Source organism: Scyliorhinus torazame, chromosome 22 (genome assembly GCF_047496885.1).
Source record: "Scyliorhinus torazame isolate Kashiwa2021f chromosome 22, sScyTor2.1, whole genome shotgun sequence".
NCBI lineage: Eukaryota > Metazoa > Chordata > Chondrichthyes > Carcharhiniformes > Scyliorhinidae > Scyliorhinus > Scyliorhinus torazame.
In genome coordinates this window covers 21,375,564-21,400,392 of record NC_092728.1, presented here as the reverse complement: position 1 = coordinate 21,400,392, position 24,829 = coordinate 21,375,564, and the positions used below count along the sequence as shown (strand labels likewise).

General features: G+C 52.6%; 1 protein-coding gene across 3 annotated transcripts in view; it reads left to right on the top strand.

The window, feature by feature from the left end:
- Window positions 1-24,829, top strand: part of LOC140398955 (uncharacterized) — a 589,803-nt gene that overhangs the window by 351,545 nt on the left and 213,429 nt on the right. Inside the window, exon 8 of one of the 3 annotated variants that reach the window (XM_072487953.1) lies at window positions 829-945. The exons of the other annotated variants lie outside the window; for them this stretch is intronic. Coding sequence (XP_072344054.1) covers window positions 829-900 — 72 coding nt within the window. The 3' untranslated portion in view covers window positions 901-945. Of the gene's footprint in view, window positions 1-828; window positions 946-24,829 lie in introns of those variants that run through there. 3 annotated transcript variants of the gene reach the window in all.

Here is a 24,829-nt window from a genome sequence, read left to right as displayed (position 1 = left end):
ATACAGTGAGGGTTATATTCGCTGCGTGGTGTGTACAGTGAGGGGTATATGCACTGAGGTGTGTATACAGTGAGTGCTTTTCTGCATTATAGGGTGTATACAGTGAGTGGTATATGCGCTGCGGGGTGTATGCAGTGAGGGATATATGCGCTGCGTGGTGTATACAATGAGTGGTATATGTGCTGTGGGGTGTATACCGTGAGGGGTGTATGCGTTGCAGGATAGATACAGTGAGGGGTATATGCCCTCTGGGATGTATAGAGTTAGTGGTATATGCACTGTGGGGTGTATACAGTGAGGGATATATGCATTGCGGGGTGTATACAGTGAGGGATGTAAGCGCTGCGTGGTGTATCCAATGTTATGGGCGAGGCGTTTTCAGAACCCCAAAATGTATCATGGAGTTCAACCAACCTCTCCCTTTAATGGATTTGTTGCTTTTGAAGCACACGGCTTGTTCCCTAGGTGTGGGATTACAATTATGGACACGTGGTTTTTAACACAAAACACTGTTTATTCTATGAACTCAACTTAAACTTTTAAATAAACATTGGATCCCTTAACACCCCCTTACTTCAAAGATAACCCTGAAAATATTACAACACTAAATAATCCCTCAAAATGTTCCTTCAAACATCCAAAAGGCTTCAAACCTTCAGAACAGTAACACACCAGGTCACAGAATATAGATATTTCCTGTTCAATGGCAGAGATATATCAGCTTGGTTGACTTCAGCTCCAGCACCTTGCTTTTCTCCCTGCAGCTCTCTGGAAACACACAGACACACCTAAGCTGCTGTCTCAAACTGCCTTTCTCCTTTTAATCAGATCACAGCAAAACAGCCAGGCACTTTGAAACTGCTCTCAGCAAAACCAGCCAGGTACTTTTCAAAACTGTAACTTCAAAATGGCTGAACTGAGCTCAGCTCCGCCCACTCTATGGCATCACTGTTTTCCTAAAGGTACATTGCTTAAACATCCAGTTCTTAAACATGACAACAGTGAGTGGTATATGCGCTGTGGGGTGCAGACAGTGAGGGGTATATCTGTTGCGGGGTGTATACAATGAGGGGTATATCTGTTGCGGGGTGTATACAATGAGGGGTATATGCGTTGCGGGGTGTATACAGTGAGTGGTATATGTGCTGCGGGGTGTATACAGTGAGTGGTATATGCATTGTGGGGTGTATACAGAGAGGGGTATTTGCGCTGTGGGGTGTATACAGTAAGGGATATATGCTCTGCGCAGTGTATACAGTGAGGGGTATATGCGCAGTGGGGTGTATACAGTGAGTGGTATATGCGCTGTGGGGGGTTTAAAGTGAGGTGTATATGTGCTGTGCGGTGTATAAAGTGAGGGGTATAGGTGCTGTGGGGTGTATACAGAGAGGGGTATTTGCGCTGTGGGGTGTATACAGTGAGGGATATATGCTCTGCGCGGTGTATACAGTGAGGGGTATATGCACTGTGAGGTGTATACAGTGAGGGGTATATGCGCTGTGGGGTGTATAACGTTAGGGGTATAGGTGCTGTAGAGTGTATACAGAGAGGGGCATTTGCGCTGTGGGGTGTATACAGTAAGGGATATATGCTCTGCGCGGTGTATACAGTGAGGGGTATATGCGCAGTGGGGTGTATACAGTGAGTGGTATATGCGCTGTGGGGTGTTTAAAGTGAGGGGTACAGGTGCTGTGGGGTGTATAAAGTGAGGGGTATAGGTGCTGTGGGGTGTATACAGAGAGGGGTATTTGCGCTGTGGGGTGTATACAGTGAGGGATATATGCTCTGCGCGGTGTATACAGTGAGGGGTATATGCGCTGTGGGGTGTATAAAGTGAGGGGTATAGGTGCTGTGGGGTGTATACAGAGAGGGGTATTTGCGCTGTGGGGTGTACACAGTGAGGGATATATGCTCTGCGCGGTGTATACAGTGAGGGGTATATGCGCTGTGGAGTGTATACAGTGAGTGGTACATGCACTGTGGGGTGTATAGAGTGAGGGGTATATGCGGTGCGACATGTGTACAGTGAGTGGTACATGCGCTGTGGGGTGTATACAGTGAGTGGTATATGCGCTGTGGGGTGTATACAGTGAGTGGTACATGCGCTGTGGGGTGCATAAAGTGAGGGGTATATGTGCTGTGGGGTGTATACAGAGAGGTGTATTTGCGCTGTGGTGTGTATACAGGGTGGGGTATATGCGCTGTGGTGTGTATACAGTGAGGGATATATGCTCTGCGCGGTGTATACAGTGAGGGGTATATGCACTGTGGGGTGTAAACAGTGAGTGGTACATGTGCTGTGGGGTGTATACATTGTGGGGTATATGCGCTGCGCGGTGTATACAGTGTGGGGTATATGCGCTGTGGGGTGTATACAGTGTGGGGTATATGCGCTGTGGGGTGTATACAGTGAGGGGTATATGCACTGTGAGTTGTATACAGTGAGGGGTATATGCACTGTGGGGTGGATACAGTGTGGGGTATATGCGCTGTGGTGTGTATACAGTGAGGGGTATATGCGCAGTGGGGTGTATACAGTGGGGTACGTGCGCTGTGGGGTGTATACAGTGAGGGATATATGCGCTGTGGGGTGTATACAGTGAGGGGTATATGCGCAGTGGGGTGTATAAAGTGAGGGGTATATGTGCTGTGGGGTGTATACCGTGAGGGGTATATGAGCTGTGGGGTGTATACAGTGAGGGGTATATGCGCTGCGGTGTGTTTACAGTGAGGGGGTTTTGCGCTGTGAGATGTATACAGTGAGGGGTATATGCACTGTGGAGTGTATGCAGTGAGGGACATATGCACTGTAGTTTGTAAACTGTGAGGGGTATATGCACTGTAGGGTGTATACAGTGAGGGGTATATGCACTGTGGCGTGTATACAGTGAGGGGTATATGCGCTGTGGGGTGTATACAGTGAGGGGTATATGCGCTGTGGGGTGTATACAGTGAGGGGTATATGCGCTGTGGGGTGTATACAGTGAGGGGTATATGCGCTGTGGGGTGTATACAGTGAGGGGTATATGCGCTGTGGGGTGTATACAGTGAGGGGTATATGCGCTGTGGGGTGTATACAGTGAGGGGTATATGCGGTGCGACATGTGTACAGTGAGTTGTATATGCGCTGTGGGGTGTATACAGTGAGGGGTATATGCACTGTGGGGTGTATACAGTGAGGGGTATATGCGCTGTGGGGTGTATACAGTGAGGGGTATATGCGCTGTGGGGTGTATACAGTGAGGGGTATATGCGGTGCGACATGTGTACAGTGAGTTGTATATGCGCTGTGGGGTGTATAGAGTGAGGGGTATATGCGCTGCGTGGTGAACACAGTGAGTTGTATATGCGCTGTGGATTGTATACAGTGAGGGGTAAATGCGTTGTGTGTATACAATGAGTGGTATATGTGCTGCGAAGTGTACACAGTGAGTGGTGTATGCATTGCGGCGTATATACAGTGAGTGGTATTTGCGCTCTGGGCTGTATTCAGTGAGTGGTAAATGCGTTGTGGTGTGAAAACAGTGAGGGATATATGCTCTGCGTGGTGAGGGGTATTTGCGCCGTGGGGTGTATGTGCGCTGTGTAGTGTATATAGTGAGTGGTATATGTGCTGCGGGGTGTGTACAGCGAGTGGTAAATACGCTGTTGGGTGTATACAGTGAGGGATATATGCTCTGCGTGGCGTATATAGTGAGGGTATAAATAGTGAGGGGTATATGCACAGCGGGATGTATAGAGTGAGTGGTACATGCGCTGTGGGGTGTAAAATGTGATGGGTATATGCACAGCAGGGTGTATACAGTGAGGGGTATATGCGCTGTGGGGTGTAAAATGTGATGGGTATATGCACAGCAGGGTGTATACAGTGAGGGGTATATGCGCTGTGGGGTGTATAATGTGATGGGTATATGCGCTGCGGGCTGTATACAGTGAGGGGTATATGCCTTTTGGGGTGTATACAGTGAGGGATATATGCCTTTTGGGGTGTATACAGTGAGGGGTATGTGCGCTGTGGGGTGTATACAGTGAGGGGTATATGCGAAGTGGGGTGTATACAGTGGGGTATGTGCGCTGTGGGGTGTATACAGTGAGGGATATATGCGCAGTGGGGTGTATACAGTGAGGGGTATGTGCACTGTGGGGTGTATACAGTGAGGGTAATGTGCGCTGTGGGGTGTATAAAGTGAGGGGTATATGTGCTGTGGGGTGTATACAGTGAGAGTATATGCACTGTGGGGTGTATGCAGTGAAGGGTATATGCACTGTGGGGTGTATGCAGTGAAGGGTATATGCACTGTGGCGTGTATACAGTGAGAGTATATGCACTGTGGGGTGTATGCAGTGAAGGGTATATGCACTGTGAGGTGTATGCAGTGAAGGGTATATGCACTGTGGGGTGTATACAGTGAGAGTATATGCACTGTGGGGTGTATGCAGTGAAGGGTATATGCACTGTGGCGTGTATACAGTGAGAGTATATGCACTGTGGGGTATATGCAGTGAAGGGTATATGCACTGTGGGGTGTATACAGTGAAGGGTATATGCACTGTGGGGTGTATGCAGTGAGAGTATATGCACTGTGGGGCGTATGCAGTGAAGGGTATATGCACTGTGGCGTGTATACAGTGAGAGTATATGCACTGTGAGGTGTATGCAGTGAGAGTATATGCACTGTGGGGTGTATACAGTGAGAGTATATGCACTGTGGCGTGTATACAGTGAGAGTATATGCACTGTGGGGTGTATACAGTGAGAGTATATGCACTGTGGTGTGTATGCAGTGAGAGTATATGCACTGTGGGGTGTATGCAGTGAGAGTATATGCACTGTGGCGTGTATACAGTGAGAGTATATGCACTGTGGGGTGTATGCAGTGAGAGTATATGCACTGCGGGGTGTATGCAGTGAGAGTATATGCACTGTGACGTGTATACAGTGAAGGGTATATGCACTGTGGCGTGTATACAGTGAGAGTATATGCACTGTGGGATGTATGCAGTGAAGGGTATATGCACTGTGGGGTGTATACAGTGAGAGTATATGCACTGTGGCGTGTATACAGTGAGAGTATATGCACTGTGGGGTGTATGCAGTGAAGGGTATATGCACTGTGGCGTGTATACAGTGAGAGTATATGCACTGTGGGATGTATGCAGTGAAGGGTATATGCACTGTGGCGTGTATACAGTGAGTGTATATGCACTGTGGAGTGTATACAGTGATCGGTATATGCACCGTGGCGTATATACAGTAAGGGCCATATGCACCGTGGCGTGTAAACAGTAAAGGCCATATGCACTGTGGCGTGTATTCAGTGATAGGTATATGCTCTGTGGAGTGTATACAGTGAGGAGTATATGCATGGGTGTCTGCAGTGAGGGGTGTCTGCACTGCATTGTCTATTCTGTGAGCACTGTATGCACTGTGTAGTGTATACCGTGAGCGCTGTATGCAGTGCTGGGTGTACACAGTGAGCGATGTACGCACTGCGGGGTGTATACAGTGAGCACTGTATGCACTGTTGTCTGAATAAAGTGAGGGGTATATGCACTGCGGGTCTATACAGTGAGCGGTGTATGCAGTGCCCGGTGTTTACAGTGAGGGGTATATGCATTGTGGGGTGTATACAGTGAGTGGTACATGCGCTGCAGAGTGTATACAGTGAGCGGTATATGCGCTGTGGGGTGTATACAGTGAGGGGTATATGCATTGTGGGGTGTATACAGTGAGTGGTACATGCGCTGCTGAGTGTATACAGTGAGCGGTATATGCGCTGCAGGGTGTATACAGTGAGGGGTATATGCGCTGTGGGGTGTATACAGTGAGGGATATATGCGTTGCAGGGTGTATACAGTGAGGGGTATATGCACTCTAGGGTGTATACAGTGAGTGGTATATGTGCTGTGTGGTGTATACAGTGAGGGTTATATTCGCTGCGTGGTGTGTACAGTGAGGGGTATATGCACTGAGGTGTGTATACAGTGAGTGCTTTTCTGCATTATAGGGTGTATACAGTGAGTGGTATATGCGCTGCGGGGTGTATGCAGTGAGGGATATATGCGCTGCGTGGTGTATACAATGAGTGGTATATGTGCTGTGGGGTGTATACCGTGAGGGGTGTATGCGTTGCAGGATAGATACAGTGAGGGGTATATGCCCTCTGGGATGTATAGAGTTAGTGGTATATGCACTGTGGGGTGTATACAGTGAGGGATATATGCATTGCGGGGTGTATACAGTGAGGGATGTAAGCGCTGCGTGGTGTATCCAATGTTATGGGCGAGGCGTTTTCAGAACCCCAAAATGTATCATGGAGTTCAACCAACCTCTCCCTTTAATGGATTTGTTGCTTTTGAAGCACACGGCTTGTTCCCTAGGTGTGGGATTACAATTATGGACACGTGGTTTTTAACACAAAACACTGTTTATTCTATGAACTCAACTTAAACTTTTAAATAAACATTGGATCCCTTAACACCCCCTTACTTCAAAGATAACCCTGAAAATATTACAACACTAAATAATCCCTCAAAATGTTCCTTCAAACATCCAAAAGGCTTCAAACCTTCAGAACAGTAACACACCAGGTCACAGAATATAGATATTTCCTGTTCAATGGCAGAGATATATCAGCTTGGTTGACTTCAGCTCCAGCACCTTGCTTTTCTCCCTGCAGCTCTCTGGAAACACACAGACACACCTAAGCTGCTGTCTCAAACTGCCTTTCTCCTTTTAATCAGATCACAGCAAAACAGCCAGGCACTTTGAAACTGCTCTCAGCAAAACCAGCCAGGTACTTTTCAAAACTGTAACTTCAAAATGGCTGAACTGAGCTCAGCTCCGCCCACTCTATGGCATCACTGTTTTCCTAAAGGTACATTGCTTAAACATCCAGTTCTTAAACATGACAACAGTGAGTGGTATATGCGCTGTGGGGTGCAGACAGTGAGTGGAATATCTGTTGCGGGGTGTATACAATGAGGGGTATATCTGTTGCGGGGTGTATACAATGAGGGGTATATGCGTTGCGGGGTGTATACAGTGAGTGGTATATGTGCTGCGGGGTGTATACAGTGAGTGGTATATGCATTGTGGGGTGTATACAGAGAGGGGTATTTGCGCTGTGGGGTGTATACAGTAAGGGATATATGCTCTGCGCAGTGTATACAGTGAGGGGTATATGCGCAGTGGGGTGTATACAGTGAGTGGTATATGCGCTGTGGGGGGTTTAAAGTGAGGTGTATATGTGCTGTGCGGTGTATAAAGTGAGGGGTATAGGTGCTGTGGGGTGTATACAGAGAGGGGTATTTGCGCTGTGGGGTGTATACAGTGAGGGATATATGCTCTGCGCGGTGTATACAGTGAGGGGTATATGCACTGTGAGGTGTATACAGTGAGGGGTATATGCGCTGTGGGGTGTATAACGTTAGGGGTATAGGTGCTGTAGAGTGTATACAGAGAGGGGCATTTGCGCTGTGGGGTGTATACAGTAAGGGATATATGCTCTGCGCGGTGTATACAGTGAGGGGTATATGCGCAGTGGGGTGTATACAGTGAGTGGTATATGCGCTGTGGGGTGTTTAAAGTGAGGGGTACAGGTGCTGTGGGGTGTATAAAGTGAGGGGTATAGGTGCTGTGGGGTGTATACAGAGAGGGGTATTTGCGCTGTGGGGTGTACACAGTGAGGGATATATGCTCTGCGCGGTGTATACAGTGAGGGGTATATGCGCTGTGGAGTGTATACAGTGAGTGGTACATGCACTGTGGGGTGTATAGAGTGAGGGGTATATGCGGTGCGACATGTGTACAGTGAGTGGTACATGCGCTGTGGGGTGTATACAGTGAGTGGTATATGCGCTGTGGGGTGTATACAGTGAGTGGTACATGCGCTGTGGGGTGCATAAAGTGAGGGGTATATGTGCTGTGGGGTGTATACAGAGAGGTGTATTTGCGCTGTGGTGTGTATACAGGGTGGGGTATATGCGCTGTGGTGTGTATACAGTGAGGGATATATGCTCTGCGCGGTGTATACAGTGAGGGGTATATGCACTGTGGGGTGTAAACAGTGAGTGGTACATGTGCTGTGGGGTGTATACATTGTGGGGTATATGCGCTGCGCGGTGTATACAGTGTGGGGTATATGCGCTGTGGGGTGTATACAGTGTGGGGTATATGCGCTGTGGGGTGTATACAGTGAGGGGTATATGCACTGTGAGTTGTATACAGTGAGGGGTATATGCACTGTGGGGTGGATACAGTGTGGGGTATATGCGCTGTGGTGTGTATACAGTGAGGGGTATATGCGCAGTGGGGTGTATACAGTGGGGTACGTGCGCTGTGGGGTGTATACAGTGAGGGATATATGCGCTGTGGGGTGTATACAGTGAGGGGTATATGCGCAGTGGGGTGTATAAAGTGAGGGGTATATGTGCTGTGGGGTGTATACCGTGAGGGGTATATGAGCTGTGGGGTGTATACAGTGAGGGGTATATGCGCTGCGGTGTGTTTACAGTGAGGGGGTTTTGCGCTGTGAGATGTATACAGTGAGGGGTATATGCACTGTGGAGTGTATGCAGTGAGGGACATATGCACTGTAGTTTGTAAACTGTGAGGGGTATATGCACTGTAGGGTGTATACAGTGAGGGGTATATGCACTGTGGCGTGTATACAGTGAGGGGTATATGCGCTGTGGGGTGTATACAGTGAGGGGTATATGCGCTGTGGGGTGTATACAGTGAGGGGTATATGCGCTGTGGGGTGTATACAGTGAGGGGTATATGCGCTGTGGGGTGTATACAGTGAGGGGTATATGCGCTGTGGGGTGTATACAGTGAGGGGTATATGCGCTGTGGGGTGTATACAGTGAGGGGTATATGCGGTGCGACATGTGTACAGTGAGTTGTATATGCGCTGTGGGGTGTATACAGTGAGGGTAATGTGCGCTGTGGGGTGTATAAAGTGAGGGGTATATGTGCTGTGGGGTGTATACAGAGAGGGGTATTTGCGCTGTGGGGTGTATACAGTGAGGGATATATGCTCTGCGCGGTGTATACAGTGAGGGGTATATGCGCTGTGGGGTGTATACAGTGAGTGGTACATGTGCTGTGGGGTGTATACAGTGAGGGGTATATGCGCTGCGGTGTGTTTACAGTGAGAGGGTTTTGCGCTGTGAGGTGTATACAGTGAGGGGTATATGCACTGTGGAGTGTATGCAGTGAGGGGCATATGCACTGTAGTTTGTAAACTGTGAGGGGTATATGCACTGTGGGGTGTATACAGTGAGGGGTATATGCGGTGTGACATGTGTACAGTGAGTGGTATATGCGCTGTGGGGTGTATACAGTGAGGGTTTTTTGCGCTGTAGGGTGTATACAGTGAGGGGTATATGCACTGTGGAGTGTATGCAGTGAGGGGCATATGCACTGTAGTTTGTAAACTGTGAGTGGTATATGCACTGTGGGGTGTATACAGTGAGGGGTATATGCGGTGTGACATGTGTACAGTGAGTGGTATATGCGCTGTGGGGTGTATACAGTGAGGGTTTTTTGCGCTGTAGGGTGTATACAGTGAGGGATATATGCACAGTGGGGCGTATACAGTGAGGGGTATGTGCACTGTGGGGTGTATACAGTGAGGGGTATATGCGCTGTGGGGTGCATATAGTGAGGGGTACATGCACTGTTGGGTGTATACATTGAGGGGTATATGCGCTGTGGAGTGTATACAGTGAGGGGTATATGCGCTGTGGGGAGTATACAATGTGGGGTATATGCGCTGTGGGGTGTATACAGTGAGGGGAATGTGCGCTGTGGGGTGTATACAGTGAGGGGTATGTGCGATGTCAGATGTATCCAGTGAGGGGTACATGCGCTGTGTAATGTATACAGTGAGGGGTATGTGCGCTGTTGGGTGTATACAGTGAGGGGTATATGCACTGTGGGGTGTATACAGTGAGGGGTATATGCGCTGTTGGGTGTATACAGTGAGGGGTATATGCGCTGTTGGGTGTATACAGTGAGGGATATATGCGTTTTGGGGTGTATACAGTGAGGTGTATGTGCGCTCTGAGGTGTATACAGTGAGGGGTATATGCCTTTTGGGGAGTATACAGTGAGGGGTATGTGCGTTTTAGGGCGTATACAGTGAGGGGTATATGCGCTGTGAGGTGAATACAGTGGGGTATGTGCGCTGTGGGGTGTATACAGTGAGGGGTATATGCGCTGTTGGGTGTATACAGTGAGGGGCAGATGCACTGTGGGGTGTAAACAGTGAGGGGTATATGAGCTGTGGGGTGTATACAGTGAGCGGTATATGCGCTGTGGGGTGTATTCAGTGAGCGGTATATGCACTGTGGGGTGTAAACAGTGAGGGGTATATGAGCTGTGGGGTGTATACAGTGAGCGGTATATGAGCTGTGGGGTGTATACAGTGAGCGGTATATGCGCTGTGGGGTGTATTCAGTGAGCGGTATATGCACTGTGGTGTGTAAACAGTGAGCGGTGTATGCGCTGTGCGGTGTATACAGTGAGGGGTTTATGCGTTGCGGCATGTCTACAGTGAGGGGTACATGCGCTGCGTGGTGTACACAGTGAGTTGTATACGCGCTGTGGGGTGTATACAGTGAGGGATATATGCTCTGCGTGGTGTATATAGTGAGGGTATATATAGTGAGGGGTATATGCACTGCGGGATGTATAGAGTGAGTGGTACATGCGCTGTGGGTTGTATAATGTGATGGGTATATGCGCTGCGGGGTGTATACAGTGAGGGGTATGTGCCTTTTGGGGTGAGGGGTAAATGCGTTGTGTGTATACAATGAGTGGTATATGTGCTGCGAAGTGTACACAGTGAGTGGTATATGCATTGCGGCGTATATACAGTGAGTGGTATTTGCGCTCTGGGCTGTATTCAGTGAGTGGCAAATGCGTCGTGGTGTGAAAACAGTGAGGGATATATGCTCTGCGTGGTGAGGGGTATTTGCGCCGTGGGGTGTATATGCGCTGTGTAGTGTATATAGTGAGTGGTATGTGTGCTGCGGGGTGTGTACAGCGAGTGGTAAATACGCTGTTGGGTGTATACAGTGAGGGATATATGCTCTGCGTGGTGTATATAGTGAGGGTATATATAGTTAGGTGTATATGCACTGCGGGATGTATAGAGTGAGTGGTACATGCGCTGTGGGTTGTATAATGTGATGGGTATATGCGTTGCGGGGTGTATACAGTGAGGGGTATGTGCCTTTGGGGTGTACACAGTGAGGGGTATATGCCTTTTGGGGTGTATACAGTGAGGGGTATGTGCGCTGTGGGGTGTATACAGTGTGGGGTGCATGCGCTGTGGGGTGTATACAGTGAGGGGTATATGCGCAGTGGGGTGTATACAGTGGGGTATGTGCGCTGTGGGGTGTATACAGTGAGGGATATATGCGCTGTGGGGTGTATACAGTGAGGGGTATATGCGCAGTGGGCTGTATACAGTGAGGGGTATGTGCACTGTGGGGTGTATACAGTGAGGGTAATGTGCGCTGTGGGGTGTATACAGTGAGGGGTAAATGCGCTGTGGGGTGTATACAATGAGGGTAATGTGCGCTGTGGGGTGTATACAGTGAGGGGTATGTGCGCTGTTGGGTGTATACAGTGAGGGGTATGTGCGCTGTGGGTGTATCCAGTGAGGGGTATGTGCGCTGTGGGGTGTATACAGTGAGGGGTATGTGCGCTGTGGGTGTATCCAGTGAGGGGTATGTGCGCTGTTGGGTGTATACAGTGAGGGGTATATGCGCTGTGGGGTGTATACAGTGAGGGGTATGTGCGCTGTGGGGTGTATACAGTGAGGGGTATATGCGCTGTGGGGTGTATACAGTGAGGGGTATGTGCGCTGTGGGGTGTATACAGTGAGGGGTATGTGCGCTGTGGGGTGTATACAGTGAGGGGTCTGTGTGCTGTGGGGTGTATACAGTGAGGGGTATATGTGCTGTGAGGTGTATACATTGGGGGATGTGCGCTGTGGGGTGTATACAGTGAGGGATATATGCACAGTGGGGCGTATACAGTGAGGGGTATGTGCACTGTGGGGTGTATACAGTGAGGGGTATATGCGCTGTGGGGTGCATATAGTGAGGGGTACATGCACTGTTGGGTGTATACATTGAGGGGTATATGCGCTGTGGAGTGTATACAGTGAGGGGTATATGCGCTGTGGGGAGTATACAATGTGGGGTATATGCGCTGTGGGGTGTATACAGTGAGGGGAATGTGCGCTGTGGGGTGTATACAGTGAGGGGTATGTGCGATGTCAGATGTATCCAGTGAGGGGTACATGCGCTGTGTAATGTATACAGTGAGGGGTATGTGCGCTGTTGGGTGTATACAGTGAGGGGTATATGCACTGTGGGGTGTATACAGTGAGGGGTATATGCGCTGTTGGGTGTATACAGTGAGGGGTATATGCGCTGTTGGGTGTATACAGTGAGGGATATATGCGTTTTGGGGTGTATACAGTGAGGTGTATGTGCGCTCTGAGGTGTATACAGTGAGGGGTATATGCCTTTTGGGGAGTATACAGTGAGGGGTATGTGCGTTTTAGGGCGTATACAGTGAGGGGTATATGCGCTGTGAGGTGAATACAGTGGGGTATGTGCGCTGTGGGGTGTATACAGTGAGGGGTATTGCACTGTGGGGTGCATACAGTGAGGGGTATACGCGCAGTGGGGTGTATACAGTGAGGGGGATGTGCGCTGTGGGGTGTATACAGTGAGAGGTATGTGCGCTGTGGGGTGTATACAGTGAGGGATATATGCGCTGTGGGGTGTATACAGTGAGGGGCATTGCACTGTGGGGTGTATACAGTGAGGGGTATACGCGCTGTGGGGTGTATACAGTGAGGGGGATGTGCGCTGTGGGGTGTATACAGTGAGGGGTATGTGCGCTGTGGGGTGTATACAGTGAGGGGTATATGCGCTGTGGGGTGTATACAGTGAGGGGTATGTGCGCTGTGGGGTGTATACAGTGAGGGGTATATGCGCTGTGGGGTATATACAGTGAGGTGTATGTGCGCTGTGGGGTGTATACAGTGAGGGGTATGTGCGCTGGGGGTGTATACAGTGAGGTGTATGTGCTCTCTGGGGTGTATACAGTGCGGGGTATGTGCGCTGTGGGGTGCATACAGTGAGGGGTATGTGCTCTCTGGGTTGTATACAGTGCCGGGTATGTGCGCTGTGGGGTGTATACAGTGAGGGGTATGTGCGCTGTGGGGTGTATACAGTGAGGGGTATGTGCGCTGTGGGGTGTATACAGTGAGGGGTATGTGCGCTGTGGGGTGTATACGGTGAGGGGTATGTGCGCTGTGGGGTGTATTCAGTGAGGGGTTATGCGCAGTGGGGTGTATACAGTGAGGGGTATATGCACTGTGGGGTGTATACAGTGAGGGGTATATGCGCTGTGGGGTGTATACAGTGAGGGGTTATGCGCTGTGGGGTGTATACAGTGAGGGGTATATGCGCTGTGGGGTGTATACAGTGAGGGGTATGTGCGCTGTGGGGTGTATACAGTGAGGGGTATGTGCGCTGTGGGGTGTATACAGTGAGGGGTTATGCGCTGTGGGGTGTATACAGTGAGGGGTATATGCGCTGTGGGGTGTATCCAGTGAGGGGTATATGCGCTGTGGGGTGTATACAGTGAGGGGTATATGCGCTGTGGGGTGTATACAGTGAGAGGTATGTGCGCTGTGGGGTGTATACAGTGAGGGGTATGTGCGCTCTGGGGTGTATACAGTGAGGGGTATGTCCACTGTGGGGTGCATACAGTGAGGGGTATGTGCGCTGTGGGGTGTATACAGTGAGGGGCATGTGCGCTGTGCGGTGTATACAGTGCGGGGTATGTGCGCTGTGGGGTGTATACAGTGAGGGGTATGTGCGCTGTGGGGTGTATACAGTGAGGGGTATGTGCGCTGTGGGGTGTATACAGTGAGGGGTATGTGCGCTGTGGGGTGTATACAGTGAGAGGAATGTGCGCTGTGGGGTGTATACAGTGAGAGGAATGTGCGCTGTGGGGTCTATACAGTGAGAGGAATGTGCGCTGTGGGGTGTATACAGTGAGGGGTATGTGCGCTGTGGGGTGTATACAGTGAGGGGTATGTGCGCTTTGGGGTGTATACAGTGAGGGGTATGTGCGCTGTTGGGTGTATACAGTACAGGGTATGTGCTCTCTGGAGTGTATACAGTGAGGGGTATGTGCGCTGTGGGGTGTAGACAGTGAGGGGTATGTGTGCTGTAGGTGTATACTGTGAGGGGTAAATGCGCTGTGGGGTGTATACAGTGAGGGGTATGTGCGCTGTGGGTGTATACAGTGAGGGGTTATGCGCTGTGGGGTGTATACAGTGAGGGGTAAATGCGCTGTGGGGTGTATACAGTGAGGGGTATGTGCGCTGTGGGGTGTATACAGTGAGGGGTATATGCGCAGTGGAGTGTATACAGTGAGGGGTATATGCGCAGTGGGGTGTATACAGTGAGGGTAATGTGCGCTGTTGGGTGTATACAGTGAGGGGTATGTGCGCTGTGGGTGTATACAGTGAGGGGTATGTGCGCTGTGGGGTGTATTCAGTGAGGGGTTATGCGCAGTGGGGTGTATACAGTGAGGGGTATATGCACTGTGGGGTGTATACAGTGAGGGGTATATGCGCTGTGGGGTGTATACAGTGAGGGGTTATGCGCTGTGGGGTGTATACAGTGAGGGGTATATGCGCTGTGGGGTGTATACAGTGAGGGGTATGTGCGCTGTGGGGTGTATACAGTGAGGGGTATGTGCGCTGTGGGGTGTATACAGTGAGGGGTTATGCGCTGTGGGGTGTATACAGTGAGGGGTATATGCGCTGTGGGGTGTATCCAGTGAGGGGTATATGCGCTGTGGGGTGTATACAGTGAGGGGTATATGCGCTGTGGGGTGTATACAGTGAGAGGTATGTGCGCTGTGGGGTGTATACAGTGAGGGGTATGTGCGCTCTGGGGTGTATACAGTGAGGGGTATGTCCACTGTGGGGTGCATACAGTGAGGGGTATGTGCGCTGTGGGGTGTATACAGTGAGGGGCATGTGCGCTGTGCGGTGTATACAGTGCGGGGTATGTGCGCTGTGGGGTGTATACAGTGAGGGGTATGTGCGCTGTGGGGTGTATACAGTGAGGGGTATGTGCGCTGTGGGGTGTATACAGTGAGGGGTATGTGCGCTGTGGGGTGTATACAGTGAGAGGAATGTGCGCTGTGGGGTGTATACAGTGAGAGGAATGTGCGCTGTGGGGTCTATACAGTGAGAGGAATGTGCGCTGTGGGGTGTATACAGTGAGGGGTATGTGCGCTGTGGGGTGTATACAGTGAGGGGTATGTGCGCTTTGGGGTGTATACAGTGAGGGGTATGTGCGCTGTTGGGTGTATACAGTACAGGGTATGTGCTCTCTGGAGTGTATACAGTGAGGGGTATGTGCGCTGTGGGGTGTAGACAGTGAGGGGTATGTGTGCTGTAGGTGTATACTGTGAGGGGTAAATGCGCTGTGGGGTGTATACAGTGAGGGGTATGTGCGCTGTGGGTGTATACAGTGAGGGGTTATGCGCTGTGGGGTGTATACAGTGAGGGGTAAATGCGCTGTGGGGTGTATACAGTGAGGGGTATGTGCGCTGTGGGGTGTATACAGTGAGGGGTATATGCGCAGTGGAGTGTATACAGTGAGGGGTATATGCGCAGTGGGGTGTATACAGTGAGGGTAATGTGCGCTGTTGGGTGTATACAGTGAGGGGTATGTGCGCTGTGGGTGTATACAGTGAGGGGTATGTGCGCTGTGGGGTGTTTACAGTGAGGGGTATGTGCGCTGTGGGCGAATACAGTGAGGGGTATATGCGCTGTGTAATGTATACAGTGAGGGGTTATGCGCTGTTGGGTGTATACAGTGACGGGTATGTGCGCTGTGGGGTGTATACAGTGAGGGGTATAGGCGCTGTGGGGTGTATACAGTGAGGGGTATATGCGCTGTGGGGTGTATACAGTGAGGGGTATATGCGCTGTGGGGTGTATACAGTGAGGGGTATATGCGCTGTGTGGTGTATACAGTGAGGGGTATATGCGCTGTGGGGTGTATACAGTGCGGGGTATATGCGCTGTGGGGTGTATACAGTGAGGGGTATGTGCGCTGTGGGGTGTATACAGTGAGGGGTATGTGCGCTGTGGGGTGTATACAGTGAGGGGTATGTGCGCTGTGGGGTGTATACAGTGAGGGGTATATGCGCTGTGGGGTGTATACAGTGAGGGGTTATGCGCTGTGGGGTGTATACAGTGAGGGGTATATGCGCTGTGGGGTGTATACAGTGAGGGGTATGTGCGCTGTGGGGTGTATACAGTGAGGGGTATATGCGCTGTGGGGTGTATACAGTGAGAGGTATGTGCGCTGTGGGGTGTATACAGTGAGGGGTATGTGCGCTGTGGGGTGTATACAGTGAGGGGTATGTCCACTGTGGGGTGCATACAGTGAGGGGTATGTGCGCTGTGGGGTGTATACAGTGAGGGGCATGTGCGCTGTGCGGTGTATACAGTGCGGGGTATGTGCGCTGTGGGGTGTATACAGTGAGGGGTATGTGCGCTGTGGGGTGTATACAGTGAGGGGTATGTGCGCTGTGGGGTGTATACAGTGAGGGGTTTGTGCGCTGTGGGGTGTATACAGTGAGAGGAATGTGCGCTGTGGGGTGTATACAGTGAGAGGAATGTGCGCTGTGGGGAGTATACAGTGAGAGGAATGTGCGCTGTGGGGTGTATACAGTGAGGGGTATGTGCGCTGTGGGGTGTATACAGTGAGGGGTATGTGCGCTTTGGGGTGTATACAGTGAGGGGTATGTGCGCTGTTGGGTGTATACAGTACAGGGAATGTGCTCTCTGGAGTGTATACAGTGAGGGGTATGTGCGCTGTGGGGTGTATACAGTGAGGGGTATGTGTGCTGTGGGTGTATACAGTGAGGGGTAAATGCGCTGTGGGGTGCATACAGTGAGGGGTATGTGCGCTGTGGGTGTATACAGTGAGGGGTTATGCGCTGTGGGGTGTATACAGTGAGGGGTAAATGCGCTGTGGGGTGTATACAGTGAGGGGTATGTGCGCTGTGGGGTGTATACAGTGAGGGGTATATGCGCAGTGGAGTGTATACAGTGAGGGTAATGTGCGCTGTTGGGTGTATACAGTGAGGGGTATGTGCGCTGTGGGGTGTTTACAGTGAGGGGTATGTGCGCTGTGGGTGAATACAGTGAGGGGTATATGCGCTGTGTAATGTATACAGTGAGGGGTATGTACGCTGTGGGGTGTATACAGTGAGGGGTATATACGCTGTGGAGTGTATACAGTGAGGGGTATATGCGCTGTGGGGTGTATACAGTGAGGGTAATGTGCGCTGTTGGGTGTATACAGTGACGGGTATGTGAGCTGTGGGGTGTATACAGTGAGGGGTATAGGCACTGTGGGGTGTATACAGTGAGGGATATATGCGCTGTGGGGTGTATACAGTGAGGGGTATATGCGCTGTGGGGTGTATATGTGAGGGGCATATGCGCTGTGTGGTGTATACAGTGAGGGGTATATGCGCTGTGGGGTGTATACAGTGCGGGGTATATGCGCTGTGGGGTGTATACAGTGAGGGGTATGTGCGCTGTGGGGTGTATACAGTGAGGGGTATGTGCGCTGTGGGGTGTATACAGTGAGGGGTATATGCGCTGTGGGGTGTATACAGTGAGGGGTATATGCACTGTGGGTTGTATACAGTGTGGGGTATATGCGCTGTGGGGTGTACACAGTGAGGGGTATATGTGCTCTTGGGTGTATACAGTGAGGGGTATATGCGTGTGGGGTGTACACAGTGAGGAGTGTATGCGCTGTGGGTGTATCCAGTGAGGGGTATATGCGCTGTGGGATATATACAATGAGGTGTATATGCGCTGTGGGGTGTATACAGTGAGGGGTATATGCGCTGTGGGATGTATACAGTGAGGGGTATATGCGCTGTGGGGTGTGTACAGTGAGGGGTATATGCGCTGTGGGGTGTATACAGTGCGGGGTTTTGGCACTGTGCCGACCTATGGCTCTGAGCATTCACAATATGCTCAGATATCTGTTTCTGGGACTTTGTACAACATGTTTGAAGATGCCTGGACACAGCTCTGGACACTCTCCAAATATTCCAGATTCTCTGAGGCTTGATTCAAACATTAACCCTTTCATTCCTCAGCCAGCCTCGAACCTAAAACTTCCATCCTGCTGCTTTCCCCAACCTGCACGCACACAGCACTGTCCCGTCTCTCTGTCTCTCTCCTTCTCATTCGCTCACTTTGTCCCTGTGCCCCTCTCTGTCTCTCACTAATTCGTTCTCTGTTCGCTCTCTCAGTCGCTCTCTGGTTCTCTCTCTCTCTCTCTCTCTGTCTCCCTCCCTCCTCACTCTCTCTGTCTCTCTCTCTCTCTGTTTTTGTCTTTCTCTGTCTCTCAGTCTCTCTCGCTCTCTGTCTGTCTCTGTCTTCCTCCCCCCTCATTTTCTCTCTGTCTCCCTCCCCCTCTCCCTCTCTCTGTCTCTCTCTTTCTGTCTCTCTTTCTCTGTTTTTCTCACTTTCTCTACCTCTCAGTCTATCTCTCTCTCTGGGAGTTGCACGGTAGCACAGTGATTAGCACAGTTGCTTCACAGCTCCAGGGTCCCAGGTTCGATTCCGGCTTGGGTCACTGTCTGTGCGGAGTCTGCACATCCTCCCCGTGTGTGCGTGGGTTTCCTCCGGGTGCTCCGGTTTCCTCCCACAGTCCAAAGATGTGCAGGTTCTGTCTGTCTCCTCCATGTCTGTCTCTCTCAGTCTCTATTTCTCTCTCAAACACACGTCGATCTTCAGTCTCTTTGATTTCCTGTCCCCAATATCTCCCTCTGGCACCCGAGAACGTATTCTGTCTGATTTATGTTGCTGTGACATTGTTGGGGATGTTTAATTGCAGTAAAGGTGCTACAGAAATACAGTTGTTGTTGTTAAACATCATCAGGGCTCAAGAGGCAACCGAACCCAGTGATGCCACTTGTACATCAGCTCATCACAGCCCAAGTCACTCGAGAGTTACTCCCAGACTCACTCCCAGACTCACTCCCAGACTCGCTCCCTGAGCCACTCCCAGAGTCACTCACTCCCAGACTCACTCACTCCCAGAGTCACTCACTCCCAGACACTCCCCGAGCCACTCCCAGAGTCACTCCCAGAGCCATTCCCAGAGTCACTCCCAGAGCCACTCCCCGAGCCACTCCCAGAGTCACTCCCAGAGCCACTCCCAGAGTCACTCCCAGAGTCACTCCCTCACAGACTCACTCCCAGACTCGCTCCCAGACTCGCTCCCAGACCCGCTCCCAGACCCACTCCCAGAGCCATTCCCAGAGTCACTCCCCGAGCCACTCCCCGAGTCACTCCCAGTCTCACTCCCAGACTCACTCCCAGACTCACTCCCAGCCTCACTCCCAGCCTCACTCCCAGAGTCACTGACTCCCAGAGTCACTCACTCCCAATGCCACTCCCAGACTCACTCCCTGACTCACACCCAACGTCACTCCCAAAGTCACTCCCAGAGTCACTCCCAGAGTCACTCCCAGAGTCACTCCCAGAGCCACTCCCAGAGTCACTCCCAGAGTCACTCTGAGTCACTCCCAGAGTCAATCCCAGAGTCACCCCCCAGACTCACTCCCAGACTCACTCCCAGAGTCACTCCCAGAGGCACTCCCAGATCCACTCCCAGACTCACTCCCAGACTCACTCCCAGACTCACTCCCAGAGTCACTCCCAGACTCACCCCCAGACTGACCCCCAGACTCACCCCCACAGTCACTCACTCCCAGAGTCACTCCCAGACTCACTCCCAGACTCACTCTCAGACTCACTCCCAGACTCACTCCCAGACTCCCTCCCAGACTCACTTCCAGCTCACTCTCAGACTCACTCCCAGAGTCACTCACTCCCAGACTCACTCCCAGACTCACTCCCAGACTCACTCCCAGACTCACCCCCAGACTCACTCCCAGAGTCATTCACTCCCAGACTCACTCCCAGACTCACTCCCACACTCACTCCCGCACTCACCCCCAGACTCAACCCCAGACTCACTCCCAGAGTCACTCCCAGAGTCACTCCCAGAGTCACGCCCAGAGTCACTCCCAGTCACTCACTCCCAGACTCACTCCCAGACTCACTCCCAGACTCACCCCCAGAGTCACTCCCAGAGTTTCTCACTCCCAGACTCACTCCCAGATTCACTCCCAGAGCCACTCCAAGGGCCACTCACACCCAGAGTCACTCCCAGAGTCACTCCCAGAGTCACTCCCAGAGTCACTCCCAGAGTCACCCCCAGACTCACTCCCAGGCTCACTCCCAAAGTCACTCCCAGAGGCACTCCCAGATCCACTCCCAGACTCACTCCCAGACTCACTCCCAGAGTCACTCCCAGAGTCACTCCCAGAGTCACACCCAGACTCACTCCCAGATCCCTCCCAGACTCACTCCCAGACTCAGTCCCAGAGTCACTCCCAGACTCACTCCCAGACTCACTCCCAGACTCACCCCCAGACTGAGCCCCAGACTCACCCCCAGAGTCACTCACTCCCAGAGTCACTCCCTCACAGACTCACTCCCAGACTCACTCCCAGACCCGCTCCCAGACTCGCTCCCAGACTCGCTCCCAGACCCGCTCCCAGACCCACTCCCAGAGCCATTCCCAGAGTCACTCCCCGAGCCACTCCCCGAGCCACTCCCCGAGTCACTCCCAGTCTCACTCCCAGACTCACTCCCAGACTCACTCCCAGCCTCACTCCCAGCCTCACTCCCAGACTCACTGACTCCCAGAGTCACTCACTCCCAATGCCACTCCCAGACTCACTCCCTGACTCACACCCAACGTCACTCCCAAAGTCACTCCCAGAGTCACTCCCAGAGTCACTCCCAGAGTCACTCCCAGAGCCACTCCAAGGGCCACTCACACCCAGAGTCACTCCCAGAGTCACTCCCAGAGTCACTCCCAGAGTCACCCCCAGACTCACTCCCAGACTCACTCCCAGAGTCACTCCCAGAGGCACTCCCAGATCCACTCCCAGATCCACTCCCAGACTCACTCCCAGACTCACTCCCAGAGTCACTCCCAGACTCACCCCCAGACTGACCCCCAGACTCACCCCCACAGTCACTCACTCCCAGAGTCACTCCCAGACTCACTCCCAGACTCACTCTCAGACTCACTCCCAGACTCACCCCCAGACTCACCCCCAGAGTCACTCACTCCCAGAGTCACTCACTCCCAGACTCCCTCCCAGACTCACTTCCAGCTCACTCTCAGACTCACTCCCAGAGTCACTCACTCCCAGACTCACTCCCAGACTCACTCCCAGACTCACTCCCAGACTCACCCCCAGACTCACTCCCAGAGTCACTCACTCCCAGACTCACTCCCAGACTCACTCCCAGACTCACTCCCAGACTCACCCCCAGACTCAACCCCAGACTCACTCCCAGAGTCACTACCAGAGTCACTCCCAGAGTCACGCCCAGAGTCACTCCCAGTCACTCACTCCCAGACTCACTCCCAGACTCACTCCCAGACTCACCCCCAGAGTCACTCCCAGAGTTTCTCACTCCCAGACTCACTCCCAGATTCACTCCCAGAGCCACTCCAAGGGCCACTCACACCCAGAGTCACTCCCAGAGTCACTCCCAGAGTCACTCCCAGAGTCACTCCCAGAGTCACCCCCAGACTCACTCCCAGGCTCACTCCCAAAGTCACTCCCAGAGGCACTCCCAGATCCACTCCCAGACTCACTCCCAGACTCACTCCCAGACTCACTCCCAGAGTCACTCCCAGAGTCACTCCCAGAGTCACACCCAGACTCACTCCCAGATCCCTCCCAGACTCACTCCCAGACTCAGTCCCAGAGTCACTCCCAGACTCACTCCCAGACTCACTCCCAGACTGACCCCCAGACTCACCCCCAGAGTCACTCACCCCCAGAGTCACTCACTCCCAGAGTCACTCACTCCAAGACTCCCTCCCAGACTCACTTCCAGACTCACTCTCAGACTCACTCCCAGAGTCACTCACTCCCAGACTCACTCCCAGACGCACTCCCAGACTCACCCCCAGACTCAACCCCAGACTCACTCCCCGAGTCACTCCCAGAGTCACGCCCAGAGTCACTCCCAGAGTCACTCACTCCCAGACTCACCCCCAGAGTCACTCCCAGAGTTTCTCACTCCCAGACTCACTCCCAGATTCACTCCCAGACTCACCCCCAGAGTCACCCCCAGAGTCACCCCCAGAGTCACCCCCAGAGTCACTCCCATTGTCCCTTCCAGAGTCACCCCCAGAGTCACGCCCAGAGCCACTCCCAGAGTCGCTCACTCCCAGACTCACCCCCAGACTCACCCCCAGACTCACCCCCAGACTCACCCCCAGACTCACCACCAGACTCACCCCCAGACTCACCCCCAGACTCACCCCAAGACTCACCCCCAGAGTCACGCCCAGAGTCACTCCCAGAGTCACTCACTCCCAGAGTCACTCACTCCCAGAGTCACTCACTCCCAGAGTCACTCACTCCCAGAGTCACTCCCAGAGTCACTCCCTCCCAGAGTCACTCCCAGACTCACTCCCAGACTTACTCCCAGAGCCACTCCCAGAGCCACTCCCAGAGTCACTCACTCCCAGGGTCACTCCCAGAGTCACTCCCTCCCAGAGTCACTCCCAGACTCACTCCCAGACTCACTCCCAGAGTCACTCCCAGACTCACCCCCAGACTCACTCCCAGACTCACTCCCAGTGTCATTCACTCCCAGAGTCACTCACTCCCACAGTCACTCCCAGACTCTCTCTCAGTCACTCCCAGAGTCACTCACTCCCAGGGTCACTCATTCCCAGACTCACTCCCAGAGTCACTCCCAGACTCACTCCCAGTGTCATTCACTCCCAGAGTCACTCATTTCCAGAGTCACTTACTCCCAGAGTCACTCACTCCCAGAGTCACTCACTCCCAGAGTCACTCCCAGAGTCACTCCCAGACTCACTCCCAGACTCACTCCCAGTGTCATTCACTCCCAGAGTCACTCATTTCCAGAGTCACTCACTCCCAGAGTCACTCACTCCCAAAGTCACACACTCCCAGAGTCACTCCCAAACTCACTCCCAGAGTCACTCCCAGAGTCACTCACTCCGAGTCACTCACTCCCAGAGTCACTCACCCCCAGACTCACCCCCAGACTCACCCCCAGACTGACCCCCAGACTGACCCCCAGACTCACCCCCAGACTCACCCCCAGACTCACCCCCAGACTCACCCCCAGACTCACCCCCAGACTCACCCCCAGACTCACCCCCAGAGTCACTCCCAGAGTCACTCCCAGACTCACTCCCAGACTCGCTCCCAGACTCACTCCCAGACTCACTCCCAAACTCACTCCCAGACTCCCTCCCTCCCAGAGTCACTCCCAAACTCACTCCCAGAGCCACTCCCAGAGTCACTCCCAGGGTCTCTCCCAGAGTCACCCCCAGAGTCACTCCCAGACTCACTCCCAGGGTCACTCCCAGAGTCATTCACTCCCAGAGTCACTCACTCCCAGAGTCACTCCCAGACTCACTCGCAGCATCACTCCCAGAGTCACTCACTCCCAGACTCACTCCCAGAGTCACTCACAGAGTCACTCCCAGAGTCACTCCCAGAGTCACACCCGGAGTGAATCCCGGAGTCACTCCCAGTGTCACTCACTCCCAGACTCACTCCCAGAGTCCTCCCAGACTCACTCCCAGAGTCACTCCCAGAGTCACTCCCAGAGTCACTCCCAGAATCACTCCCAGAGTCACTAACTCCCAGACTCACACCCAGAGTCACTCCCTGAGTCAATCCCAGAGTCACTCCCAGATTTACTCCCAGACTCACTCGCAGCATCACTCCCAGAGTCACTCACTCCCAGACTCACTCCCAGAGTCACTCACAGAGTCAGTCCCAGAGTCACTCCCAAAGGCATTCCCAGAGTCACTCCCAGAGTCACTACCGGAGCGAATCCCTGAGTCACTCCCAGTGTCACTTACTCCCAGACTCACTCCCAGAGTCCTCCCAGACTCACTCCCAGAGTCACTCCCAGAGTCACTCCCAGAGTCACTCACTCCCAGACTCACACCCAGACTCACACCCATACTCACTCCCAGAGCCACTCACAGAGTCACTCCCAGAGTCACTCCCAGAGTCTCTCCCTGAGTCACTCCCAGACTCAATCCCTCAGTCACTCGCAGAGTCACTCCCAGACTCACTCCCAGTGTCAATCCCGGAGTTACTCGACAAACCACTCCCAGAACCACTCCCAGAGTCACCCCCAGAGTCACTCACTCCCAGACTCACTCCCAGAGTCACTCACAGAGTCAGTCCCTGAGTCACTCCCAAAGGCACTCCCATTGTCACTCCCAAAGGCACTCCCATTCTCACTCCCAGAGTCACACCCAGAGTGACTCCCGGAGTGAATCCCGCAGTCACTCGCAGAGTCTCTCCCAGACTCACTCCCAGAGTCAATTCCGGAGTCACTCCCCGAACCACTCCCAGACTCACTCCCAGTGTCACTCCCAGAGTCAATCCCAGATTCACTCACTCCCAGACTCACTCCCAGAGGCACTCCCAGACTCACTCCCGGAGTCATTCCCAGGGTCACTCCCAGAGTCACATCCCAGAGTCACTCCCTGAGTCACTCCCAGAGTCATTTGCAGAGTCACTCCCAGACTCACTCCCAGACTCACTCCCAGACTCACTCCCAGACTCACTCCC